Source organism: Corvus kubaryi, unplaced genomic scaffold (assembly GCF_017639235.1).
Source record: "Corvus kubaryi isolate FWS band 111438036 unplaced genomic scaffold, C.kubaryi_AGA036_p1.0 37391, whole genome shotgun sequence".
In the NCBI taxonomy this organism is placed as follows: domain Eukaryota; kingdom Metazoa; phylum Chordata; class Aves; order Passeriformes; family Corvidae; genus Corvus; species Corvus kubaryi.
The window spans coordinates 6,663,030-6,676,573 of record NW_024581130.1 but is presented as its reverse complement, the minus strand read 5'-3'; the positions used below and the strand labels follow the sequence as shown (position 1 = coordinate 6,676,573).

The 13,544-nt window shown below is 40.8% G+C and overlaps 1 protein-coding gene across 1 annotated transcript; it reads left to right on the top strand.

Moving 5' to 3' along the window:
* The first annotated feature begins 4 nt into the window (after window positions 1-4).
* Window positions 5-11,497, top strand: LOC121669275 (cell surface glycoprotein CD200 receptor 1-B-like). Its single transcript, XM_042037995.1, has 7 exons — window positions 5-3,231; window positions 3,493-3,574; window positions 4,330-4,638; window positions 5,521-5,769; window positions 6,807-6,902; window positions 7,697-7,743; window positions 8,996-11,497. Exons 2-7 carry the CDS (start codon window positions 3,514-3,516, stop codon window positions 9,128-9,130), a joined length of 897 nt encoding a protein of 298 aa, XP_041893929.1. The 5' UTR covers window positions 5-3,231; window positions 3,493-3,513; the 3' UTR covers window positions 9,131-11,497.
* The last annotated feature ends 2,047 nt before the right edge of the window (window positions 11,498-13,544 follow it).

The following is a 13,544-nucleotide window of genomic DNA, read 5'->3' as shown; positions in this document are numbered from 1 at the left end:
TTTGTATAACTCGCTTGTGATTATTTTGAGAGCTCCTTCTACTAGACTAATTCTCTATTTCAGAAAGCCATCCACTCTCTATTTCCCAGTTTGTAGAGAAAGCTTTGTAGTTTGGAACTGGATGAAACTAGCTCACGAACTGGATGGGCAGAATTTCAAATCATCTCTGGCTTTGACCGATGCCAGCAACTGTGAGACAAACAGGGAGCCTGAGAAGAAAATGCACTGTGGATGTACAGATCCATCAGTCCATGACAGTGATAACAGTCTTCTGCTGTGCTAGTACAGGATTTCAGGCATCAGTTTTCAGGGCCAGGATATCTTTTAGAAAATAAAAAATACCAGGAGGCTCTAAAGTCAAAGCAAAGGTTCATTACCCTGCAGCATTGTCAGGGGCCAGCCACAGATGGCTTAGGTAGATGGCTAAGAACAGAGAAAGAACACAGCCTCTCCCCTCCCCCAAGAGCTTTTTGGTTTCAGCTTTGGGACTATCTATGCTGCCCCTTTTGATATGTTTTGTCTTCCTCTCAGGGCATCCAAAGTCTTGCCGTAATTTGTTGCTTCATTTTCAGTGGAGGGACTTGAGGAATTCCCGACAGAGGACCATTGCTAGGGAGCAATGGGAGCAGAAGAGGCTGACCTGGGGATGTTGAAAGTACAATACAACCAGCATCTCTCACTTCAGAAAAGCTGCAGGCTTTTGAGCTGGGTGCTGTGTGGTCTTGGTGATGAAGTGGAAACATCAAATGCTGCATAGAAGAAGCAGCTGCTGCTGCTCTGACTGCCAGAAGTGTGGGTTTGGATTTTAAATAGCATAGCCTTGGTTTGCAGACCAGTTTTCCTTATAAGAGGAAGCAAGAGAGTTGACACAGATGTGTGCAAACACTTCTTCTTGCTGTTCCTTTCAGCCCTTCCTTGCCTAAAGACACAGGTCTTACAGAGAACAGACTTCTAAGGCAGGGCCTTTTGTACCCCTTAATAGGTGCTTCCACTTCAAAACAGAACCGTATTTTGCTGAGTTAAACATGGAAATGGCTCTGTGATGTACTGGTTATCCTTTAAAAAATTGTGGTGACATCTGATGCGCTGATGGATACCGGACCTTTTCCTCTTTCAGGTTGTGTTAGCAAATATTTTAATCATGTTGGACTTTGCTTTTATTTGTCTGATTTTAAGTTGGTGCTTTGCATGGCTCGAGGCCTGTGGCTTGTGTTTGATGTGTAACAGCAGACAGCTAAGGTTGTGACTTGTTCTTCATGTCACAAAGGAGTTTGTTTCCCTCAGTTTAGCTCTCCCACATCCTCTTCAGAGCAGTGTACAACCAGAGTTTTTTTCACTCATCTCTTTTGGAGGGGATGGAGGCTTTATCTGTCTGTGAGACGAATCAGCTGCACGTTATGATCTCAGAAGCAGCAATGAAGAGAAACTCATGAACCGTACAGCTGAACACAGGGACTACCTGGGATGGGATCTCCTAAACTGAGATAGTTCTCGCTTTGCAATTATGTCTGAGTCCTTTGTGAGGATGGAGAGGGAGGGGAGCTCCAGGTATTCTCTGCAGTTCCCTGGTGTGCAGGAGCTGTCTCGGGATCAGCCATCAGGACAGGGGTCCCAGTGGGAGCGGGTGCTTATGCCGACATCTCTCTGCTCACCCCAGAACGAGAGTCGGAGCACCAGAGCACGCTGGAACTGCTGCTGCTCCCCTCCCAGGTTCCCGGGGTGAGGAGGGCTCCTCTTGAGGCTGACAACTGGGTCACTCTCCTCCAGCCTCAGCGCTCCTTGGGATGAATCCGAGCGGGAGCGGTGCTGTTCCCTGGCTGGAGGAGTGACACACATATCGCACGGTCTCGTGCCAGCCACTGCCACCGAGGCTGAGTAAAACTTTTAATTTATTTAAACGCAGCTATTGAGGCATTTTAATTCCATCAAAGGAAATAACACAAGGCGAGGCACAAGTATTGGTTTGCTGCTTTTAAATGGGTTTGATTAATCTGCGCTTGGTTGTTCCTTTTTGGATTTTACTTTGAGAGTTCCTTCTCGCTCAGAGGCACAACTATTCAAGGGTTGTGAATTTTAAAAATTGCAGATTAAATTCTGTGTTTCACACATGAATATTTAAACAGAGTAATGTACTCTGTTCTTTCTGTAAGGTCCCATTTTTAATCATTAATGCCTGTTCTTTTGAGCAAATAAACCCCATATATGAGATTTGTATGCATTTAAAAAAAAAGATAGTTCTCTGGGACAAGTTCCAATGTGAAAATATTCTGTTATGAATATTTATGGACCCATCAAAATTGGTGAACAGTGAATTTGCTGATAGAAATTGTGGGAGGTTTGTTTTTTCTTTTACTTTCCTTTTGAAAGAGACTGAGAAATTCTTTGCAAATTGGGTCAAGTTCAGTACATAATTCTGGTCAAAATGTATCCTTTTAATTTTTTTTTGGTTAAAAAAAATTCAGCTTTTAAAGTTTCAAAATTTTTTGATTGAAAGCAACTTTTGCATGTGTCATGTATCCCAATTGCCAAAAAAAAAAAAAAAAAAAATCCCTAAACTTCTGACAGCTTTGAATAAAACGAAACAAAACAAAATATTTCCTTTATGGCAAAGATTTTGCATGAATGAAAATGAAATTTGGGATGCTTTTAATGTAAGAGTTACATTGCCTGTTGCACATTAGTAGCGGAATACAGATCAATGTGGTTGTATTGGCATTTTTACCAGGTTGTAATGAAAGCTTTTCACCCAGATGCACCACAATTCTTTGTTAGAGTTGTGAGGAGAACAATTCTTTGAGGAAAACAGTCCTGTTGAGGGTGGCGAGGCCCTGGCACAGGTTGCCCAGAACAGTTGTGGATGCCCCATCCCTGGAAGTGTTCAAGGACAACTTGGATGGGGCTCTGAGCGATCTGGTGTCGTGGAAGTGTCCATGGCAGGGATGTTGGAACTGGAAGGTTTTTAAGGTTCCTCCCAACCCAAACCAGTCTGTGATTCAGTGACTTGAATGTGGACATGTATCACATTGCTTTAAGGAAAGCACCATCTCTTGCATTTGGCTCGTGGCTGTGGCAGCATTTGTTCTTCCTGTGCCACACGTGTGGCAGCGTTGTGGCTTCTCTGAAAGCAGGAAACAAACTCATATGGCTTTGATCCCTCGCAGTAGAAGGGTTGCTCTTTTTGTTCTGCTCCAAAACGGGAGTTACTTTTCAAGCAATTAAAAGCATGCAAAGGTTAGGAATAATTTCTTTGCCAAATAGTTGATGTCTAGATCCTGAGTGGTACCAGAGATCCAGGATTTAAAAAACTGTTTGTAAACAGTAGCTTTTTTTTTTCCAACTCTCTTTTTCCTTACTTTGTTCAGTAAGATATAGGGTCTTGTTTAAAACTTCTGCTTTCAAAGGAATCAGAGGTTTTACTACGTGTTCTCTTTGAAGGGATGAGCACAACAATTTGTTACTACATTCCATTTTCTTTGCCTTCACTTTCTGCAGTGCTGATTCCTTCTGCTAAGGATGGCTCAGAAATGGGCAGTTCTGGCTGCGCTCCTTTTCTTGCCAATCGATCTGGTTGAAGGTAAGTGAGAAAGATCCAAAACTACTTGTAGCACTGCTCGGTACTCTGTATTTCCAACTTGCCAGGACACTGAAACTTCATAGTACACCAGAGCAAACTTTGCCAATTGTTCAGTGGGAATGCAAAGGAGTAGTGTCACCTCAGCTGGCAAAATAATTGTGTGCCTTGCAGAGTGGCAGAGGATGATAAATCTGGTAGGAATCCAACACTGGCCATCTGTTCACCTGGGACAATAGCAGGAGAGATGTGATTTCTGGAATAAAAGGGATCCACAAATGTCCCTTACTAAACTACTGCTCCAAGAGGTCTTGGTTTTAACTGTGCCACAGGTGTATATTCCACAGCTATCTTGGATTTTACTGGCACTTGAAGCAAGGCACCTAATTCAGAAACACAATAAAGTTTTTAAAAGTAGTTTCCTTTCCCTTAAGAGTGAATTTTTCCCCCCCTCCCAATCATTTTTTCAAAGCCTATATTAAAGTGATAGATTTGTTGACTAAAAAAAAAGAAGTGAAGGACTTGCAGATTGCCAGCATCACTGTACACAGCAAAAAGGCACCATCTCCACTTTAGGTGGAGATGGTGCCTTCCAAACTTCAGGAAGGTGGATCTGGAAGCTGAATACTAATATGTGCCCCAAGGCTGCTGGTACAGGCAGGAAGTGTATTTTTAAGGGTGATGAAGCCAAGAGTTTCCTGTGCTTTCATGATGGCTGTAGCATCTTTTAATGTATTTTTTTTTCTCATCTGATGCAGCTCACAACAGGGTGAGTGTAGAGGCTGGCCATGAAGCTATGCTCAGTTGCCCCAATATCTCCAAGGTGTCTTTGCTGCTGGTGACATGGAAGAAGAATTGCAGCAGTTGCTGCTTGTTGTCCTATAGAAGTGATCACAATGAGACAAGAAAGCTGAACTGCAGTGAGAGGATCACGTGGAAATATTCACCTGTCAGTGACCCTGCGCTTCGTATTTACCCTGTGAACCTTGGGGATGAGGGAAATTACACCTGTGACACTGCCAACAGTGAAGGGAATTTTCATTTTTTCCTTTCTCTGACTGTGATAGGTAAGATTGCATCACTAAAACAAAAATTAAATTATTCTATTTGCAATGTAGGCAGGAACAAAAGAATATTAGGAAGCATCATGAATATATCAAGTCACCTTTTCCATATAGTCAGGTAAACTATATCTAGGTTTCCATAAGTTTAAAAAAAACCACAAGAAGACTTTATGTTTTGGCCATATTAATTAAGCCATCTCAATATAACTAAAGATTATGGGAAATGAATTTTGGAACTCTATATTTGCTATTATTATTAATTTTAGTCACTTGTTTGGTTTTTTTTTTTTTTTTTGTTGGGTTTTTTTAGTTGGTTTTTGGTTTTAGTTTGTTTTGGTTTTGGATTTTATCTTCTTGTTGTTCCCTGCAGAATCTTGCCTTTTTGATGAAGGCCTAGGTGCTGGCCTTTCCCCTGTTTTGCCAAATGCAGAATATGAATTGTTGGACTTCAAGCAGAACAGTTTTGTCTAATTTCTCTTTTATTTTCCTGCTATCAAATTTTGGATTCTATGTATCCAAACTCCTATTTTACCTGAAGCCTCAGCAATCTGCCTTTTCATCAGTCAAGTTGTAAAGCTTTATTTAGTCCACCCCTCTCTGTCATCACATCTGCTAATCTGCCATCACCTTTTGGAAAACAGGAGGAAGCAGTACTTTAGATGTAGCCAGCTAGTTTTTGAGGTGTCCACCTCAGACTTTTTGACGTATTGTTTTTCCTTAAAGATGTGCTAATATTTCAAATGATTTTAAAATCTCACGAATTGGTCATACAAACTAAAAAATACCATCTGTTTTTCAGTTTCTCAGTTGGTGATTTTATGCTAAAAATGAAATAGAAATAGAAACTAAGATAGAAATTATGGCTTTTTAAAATTTCTTCTCTAGTGCCTCCTACGGTGACCCTGACCCACGACAAGAGCAGGGTGGCTGTCTGTCAAGCATCTGCAGGAAAGCCAGCTGCTGACATCTCCTGGATCCCTGCAAGCAACCACAGCTCTGAGGAAGAATTCCATCACCCCAATGGAACAGTGACCAGAGTGAGCTACTTCAACTGGGCCAACAGCTCATTTCCCTCTGTCACCTGCCTGGTCACCCACCCAGCCATGAACCAGACTCTGCTCATGGACCTGACACGTAAATAATGTTATTCTGTGCTTGCACTTCATCATGCCTAGGGCTCCTCTGTGCTGTTCTGTCCAGCTGTTCCCACTAAATGCTGGGGCCCTGGAGCTGGGTTAGAGTGGTTATAAGGTGAAGTCCTAGAGCTTGTTGAGAGAGAAATTAATAATTTTGAGTTAGTTGAAACCAGATGTTTTGTGGCACTGTACGGAGAAGCTTTCAGTGTGTTTTTCTTTCAATTCCTGTTCTGTTTTACAAGAATTCCTTATTCTGCTTTCAGTGGGTTCACCTTGGTTGGCTGCCAGGTGCCCTCCAAGCTGCTCTATTGCTCCCCCTCTTCAATAACACAGGGAGAAAAATACAACGTAAAGCTCACGGGTCAAGGATAAGACAGGGAGAGATCACTCACCAATTACTGTCACAGGAAAAAGAGACTTGAGAGAAAGTAATTTCTTGTGACTCAAATCAGAGTAGGACAGCGAGAAACAAGAATGAATCTAAAAGCGCCTTCCCCACAACATTTTTTCCACAGTCGTGATGGTCTGGAGAAAATTTCCTTGGAGAATGTCTGTCTGTGACTTTCAAGTGTTCCAAAGGTAGTAAAGTGTAAAGTTTAGCTTCTCCTCTGGCTGTGCTGGACCTGTTGGAAGTAGGATTTGTAAGAATAGCTGAATAAGTGCTCATATAATCAAAATACCTTGGTAGTGGCACAAAGGACAGAAGTCAGCATAGACCAGTCATTAATTAACAGCATTTTGCAGGGATGGCTGCTCAGTTCTGTTGTTCAGGGCAAATAGTACTTGAAGAAAAGGAGAGTGTAAAGGCAGATGAGTTGAAAATGAAAATGTGTTTGTACACACAAATGAGTGGATGTGTGAGGCAGCTTCTTCTTGCTGGTTGCCATCCAGACATCTCATCAGTTTCTCGCTGCTTGTTTGAGCTGTGAAAGCAGAGGATTAGCTTTTTCCTCCAGCCAAGGTAGGCAGTAACATCACAAATCTGTGGATATTGACATCTAGCTTGGTAACTTGCTCTCTTTTCTCATCTCTCAGGCACTTCCCACATTCTTCCATACATCCTGATAGGAGCAGCTGCAGGTGTCGCTGCTGTCACTGGTGTGACTTCATGCTTGATTTTCAGGTGCAGAGGTGAGTCCTTTGATGACCCTGAAATATGTTACAATCCCGTTGCTGACTATGTGCAGGTACAAGGACATGCACTTTATTGCTGAGAGTGAGGTGGGAGGCAAGGGTTGAGGAAAATGTTCACATATGCATTGTCCTTTTGGAGAAGTCGTAATAAAATAAGGGGTGGAAATTTAAAATAAGTCTGGAGTTTTGAAAAAGCCATAGATATTATGATATTAATGCATTACAGGCATGTCAGAGATTCATCCAGGATGAAAAAGGGTGCTTTCTGAGAGTAGGGCAGGCTTTGAGATTTTAGAATTATTTTGTTTGCTCTGCATTTACTGGCACAAAATTCTATACTAAAGAATGACAGTTCACAAACTAATGATCAGACACAAATGAGCTCTGTTTCCATCAGCACTCATAAGTTTTCCCTTGAGCAAGAGTAAGAATAGGCAAATATACATACTTTGATATCTTTCAGATAATTGTGCATTGGGCATATTAGACAGCTGATTTTGTTCCTTTCTCATACCAAATGCAAAACACAGCTACTAAGAAGGAAATGAACTCTACCCCAGTAGAAACCAGGACATCCAGCATGATCAAAAGTTTCAATGAAGGGAAAAACAAAACAAGCCCCTGTTAAGGAGCAGGATGTAAAAACAAATAAGAAGTTAACATATGAGTGTAACTGTATTTTGAAGAAAGTCTTTCAAGAGCTGAGGGCAGCTAGAGGAGAGCCCCACATATAACAGCTGTATAACCCTGCACCATCAAACCATTCTAACTTCCTGACATCCTACTTTCAGCTCGCTGGTTACGTAAAAGGGCGCATGGCCCAGAAGAACACTTTACAGTAAGTGGGCTTTTTGCAGTTTTTGGTGTATTCTTCACTAAAACTTGTAATTTCTTTGCAACATGTCTACTGTGACAAACCTCCCGTTTAGCTCTGTGTGCACTTGGAGGGGGCAATGAGGAACACCTCCTCTGTGAGGATTTCTATTGTTTGGATGTCCCCATCTTCATATGTAATCTGAGTATTTGAGCAATTGTTTAAGCACTGGAAAGGGAGTGGTGTAGTGCAGTTCCTGCCCATAAGTTACATTTACAATGCTGAATTTGAACTCTCCCAAAACTCAATATTTTCATATTTCTGCTTCACAGAGTAGTCTTAACTCAGATGTTTTGTTTAAGAATGTGTATTCTTAATGGCAGAAACCTGCCTGATTAAAGATTGGATGGAACCAGACATCCCTTTTACAGTGAGGGAAAAGGGCCCACTTTGTTTCTCTGTATTGGAGACAAACACAGCTGTGAAACTTTTATTTTTTAAGTGGCAGTTCATATACTTAGAAGCCAGGAAACTGCAGTGATAAATCTGCCACCACAACTTTTACGTACTCTCTAATTCCAGTGTTTTTTGATATATATTTAACAGAATGAAAATACACTGCTTTTTCCTCAGGGCTTCTGCCTCACTTAATGCACATGGAAAGACCAATTATTTCCTATTTTGTTTTCTGCTCATGATTTAATTAATGGTCATGTGCCTCATTTGTTGCAAAACAAGTCAGAGTGCTCTGAAGTTAGAATGATTACTTTCCTGATATGCTCTTGTGTGGCATTCAGGACAATTTCATTGATGAGAGTGGGAGTTGCAGAGATCAAAGTCTTCCAATGATTTTAGGTGCCTAAACTGGATTGTTTGTGGTCTGTCTATTTTGGTTTTGTTTTTTGTTTTGTTTTCATTTTGTTTTGATGTTTTGTTTTCACAGAAGTTAGCATTCTTCATTTTCATCTATTTTACTGTTGATACCAATATGCCAATATTTGTTTTCAATCATATCAAGAAAAAGAATTTCAAAGGCTGTTCTGTTGAGGCTTTGTGAAGGCTGTTCTTGCATTTCTCTGGCCGTTCATGTTTCACCCTCTGTGCTCTTCCTTTTTGCTCAGAAAGCTCAGAGAAATCACTTAAAGTTCTTTTGCAACAGTCATATTACCTACCAGGTTTCTTCTGCTCTTGCTTTTTGTTTGGGATCTATAGGAATGATGGTTCCACAAAATTATCCAATATCATATAATGGTACATGTTTTTCTTCCTGTTGCAGATTAAAACCTCTGAGTTCACGCCCTCACGTGTGAGAAGAGAAGCAGACAAGCCTCATGACTTTCCAGAGAGAATCTATGAGAATTACAACACAGGACGTCTTTATGTATGCTTACAACAGCATAGGCACAACTAGCCAGCTCAGCTACTAATGATACTCAGCTACTTGAACTTGTACTTCAACTATTCAGCCTCAGACCTTACCCACAAAAGCCTTTGCCTTTCCTGAGCTGATGATGGTGGGGCAGAAAAGCCCGTCCTAGTAAGTTGTTTTTATCTTTCTCTAAATATTTGTACAGACTTCAAAAAAGTTGGAACTTTCAAGGATTGAGTTAGGGAAATACCTGCCTTAATTTTGTTTGAAAGTGGACTCTAAGGTATGTGCTGCCTTTCCTCAAAACAATAATTGACGTATTTCTGTGCCAGAGAACCAGACTGCTGGTGAAAATACAGCACTTTTCTTTCCATTTTGTTAATGGGATTCTCTTTAAAGTTCTGTGTTGGAAACCAGAGAGTGACACGGGGGGACCCCAAAACACAGAAGGTCAAAGCAATACATCTAATAGAAATGCAGAAATAAGAGAGTTTTAGGTTTTTTTTGGTTCTGTTGTTTTGCTTTTTTTTCTGGGTAGATGGTTGCACATGGCAGATGACATTCTAGTATTTGACATCTTTGTTTATTTTTAAATTTTTAACATATTTCTTTTTCAATTAATCTTTCTGTTTGCATTGATAATTGATGGAAAATAAAACCAATTTAATATTTTACTGGATATGGAAATGAGAAACTGCAATGGGCAATTTTTGGAGACTCTTTAAAGTAAATGTGCAAATAAGCAAATATTCACCTAAAGGATTTCTGTGGCTATTTGGGTAAATGTTTGTTGACCGGTTTCTGAGAATTGAGATCACAGCATGGTTTTAATGAGAACAGAAGTGTTAATTTGTATAAAACGCAGGTTGTGTGCTTGTTTAAAACAAAGGAAAAAACCCAAGCGCTACCACACCATTTATTTCTTCTCATCTTCATGTCCCCAAGCTGAAGAAACAGTCCACAGACTGGTTGTTGCTTTCAGTTTTCATTGGTCAGGTCTGTTAGACCTTCCAAACACTAATGCAGCAGTAACTACACTCAAATGTGTGTTTTGAAGAGACTTTTTCTGCTGGTCCTGCAGGGTCATCTCTGCTCCATCAGTATTCTTAGGCATGAGCATCTCCCAGTGCCTTTTAATTGCACTTTGTCACTTCTAATAGACATGGATGTCTGCTGACATCACTCCAGTCTTTCTTTTTAGTCAGAAAGGCATGAAGACTCTCTGCCTTAAGGAAAAGGGCCTCCAGGAGGCAGGCTGGCTACCACGACTGGTGGGCAAGAAAAGCCTTTCCTGTGGTGTTTCATGTCAGTGATGCGTTGCTCTCAGAGCTGTGTGCAGCTCCATCATGTCTTCTGTGGGGAGGGAGAAGCACTTTTTCATGTGTAAAACATCTGGGAGAAATAAGTGACAGCTTGGAATTAGTGCAAATAGGTTTGAAATGATAGGAAAAGTGCTTTGTAGCTCCAATGAAATCCACAGCAGCGCCTTAGTCCAAGGTGCTGTCGAGGGGTCACTTGTGACTGGAAGCTTCTGAAATAGAGGGGAAGATCTCTTGTTGCTTAAGGAACTGCCCAGTCAGGTCTAAACCTGGGTTCCTGGGCTGGTGTTGCTCAGTGTGGTAAGTGAGCATGGATTGTTTTTACGGACAGCTACAGCAGTCTGTGCCTTTTTCAGAAGTTGGATCATTGCAGCCAGACCAAAGGATGACAGGGCTGTTAAAATTGAGAGAGTTAGGCTGTGGAAGAGTGTGCTTCTGGGAATCTCAGTGCATGTGTGCTGTGATTATTAGGGTGTAATGTACGGCCTTTTCATAACCCCTTTGCACCAAGTGAAATGTTGAAGGGTGAGATCTAATGGAGACAGAAAAAACAGAACTTGGACAGTTGGATGGTGTGGGGGGGAAGCTCTCTGAAGGAGCATCACTGTGATTATTTGCCCTGGCTGAAAACTATGGTTTTCACACTCGTAACTTTATTTTCACCTTTAATTTGTATGTGGTGGAATTGGTCCAGTCACCTGCAATGTGTCAGCACTTCCATTAACCCAGAAGTTCTGAGCAGGCTTTGTGCTGAACTGAGGTACTCTGGCAATGACATAGGTCCATTCATGCTGCAGGTACTTGGTGAAATGGGCTCTCCTGGTGGTTCCACAGCTCTTAGCAGCCGTGTGGGCTATGGTTTGCCTGATTTCCTATTTCTGGGATGGCCCAAGAGCCAGTCCTGCTTCAACCTCGCAGAAAATTATCTTACAGCATTATAATCAGTCTTTGATCATAACCTGTTTATTGCCAACAAAAAGCTTGAGTTAGCAGTGCACAGCTCAGGGGAACTCACATGTTGCAGGCATTAAAAGGTCTCAGCTGCCTAATTGTTGTATCTTCCTTCTGCAATAAAATTGTCCCTCCTGCTTTTCAGGCTTGTTGTGTATGATTAATAAAACTTATTAGGCCAAGGAGAATAATGTGGCTATGGGGGTGGTTGAAAGAAAGGCTGGGACATCAATAAAGCTTCTGTAGGTACTTTCACTGTTGATTATGACTGGTGAAGGGCAGGGTTTTGTCATATGTGGAGCTCTTGGGGTGGGCTTTGGTGGCTTCCTCTCTGCCTGACATCACCAGAGCTATGTGTGCCCTGCTTTTTGGGCTGATGAGCTGATCTGTTAAGTATTTTGAGAATGAGAAATAAATAACTTAAATATGTTCTGTCATGCTGCTTTTGCATGGGACAGGCAACGTGGTGTAACCCAAAGAATAATTCAAATTGTGTCTTATAGGTCTCAAAAATAAGCAGCTTGAGAATGTTTTTGTGAGTATATTTATCATGCTTTTTTCTCCCTTAATTATAAGAACGCTTTTGGTGACTCTATACTGTTTTTATTTGCACTGAAAGCAAATTTAAGCAAGTCAGGTATTTTAGACTGCCAAAATGGCCTTGCCAAAATGTGCAGGAAAATGCTGACTGTTTGTTGAATAATCATTGTGAGAGAGCTACTAAAAAGTGATGCAAATTGGAGTGAGATATTTGCACATTGTCACAAGAAAAAAAAATTTAAAAAAAAAGCCTGGGAGCGTGACACTGCTGTTTCAGGCTGACTATTTAGTCAAATGCACAGTTGACTGAATGTCACTTGAGCTTTTTAGCACCAGATGTGATTATAGATGAAAATGCTCCTGTTTATTGTGTGGATTTTCACTCACATTGTTCATAGGACACTCTTTGTAATAATGATGATGTCTGCTTTCTGATTAATCTATGAACAATTTATCTTCTGGAAATAGCAGGTGTTGTGATGCCTCTTTCTCTTTACTGAATATGGAAAGAAATGGTGACAAAGCATTATGTTTAGGGCCTCATAAATTGGAATGGGACTTCAGATTATGAACAGTATTTGTTTAAAATCACAAATTGCATCACCAGGATTGAAATGAAGAAGGTAAACAATTTTCCTACAGACTTTGGAAATGGGGCAAATGTCCAAAGGGTATTTGCCAGCTCAGTGAAGAGCTTGGTTTCCTAAGCTGGAAGCTACAGCTGTAAGTTTTGCCTAACCTTCTTGGCATCAATTTGTCACAGCTTTTCTTCTCTGATGAGAAAAGAATGCTTTTCTAGGTTCTCCTCTAATAACTGTAACACCTGTGATGTCTTTGCGACCTGGTCTGACTTTGTGAAGTCTTTGCAGTTAATGACAACTTGTCAGCCACTTGACTTTGTGTCCACAGTCTGTATGCACCTGTCATGTGCTGGAGGCAGTGAAGAGCTCAGGAATTAAACAAGTGGGATTTGTTCTACATTTGCTATCACTTCTCTGTCCTGCAATAGTTTGTGCTTGTGCTCTTAATGGTGCATCTTTAAGCAAATATCTACTTTTCTCTTTTTCCTCCACAATCTTCTCATACACTAGTTTTCTCAGTTTACTGACTTTTGTCTTCTCAAAGTATTTCATTATCTAGTTTTATTTCCTTCTCTTTTTGGCATCAAATACAATTTTATTCTTCATTTCTTTGTTGCCTTTTGTGTGTGTGTAACAAGAGGTTTTAAACTGTGACTTGTTTTGGAATTTTTTAGAGACACTTACTCCAGGTCTCCTTTGCTTTGTTTGTTTGTTTGTTTGTTTTTTGCCAATACATAATAGAAAATTAATCACTCTTGACAATAAGCATCTTCTGTGCTTAGACTTCCATGGTCACTCACCAAATCCAAATGCATAATATGCAGCATTTTATTTGTTCTTGGCTGACATCTGTCTTTCAGAATCATAGAATTGTTAAGGTTGGAGATAACTTCTAAGATCATCAGGTCCAACCATTAACCCAGCACCATCATGGTCACCATTAAACCGTGTCCCTCAGTGACACATTTACATGTTTTTGAATGCACCTTGGGATGGTGATTCCACCACTTCCCTGGGCAGCCTGTTACAATGCCCAGCCAGCTTCTCAGTGAGGAAACTTTTCTG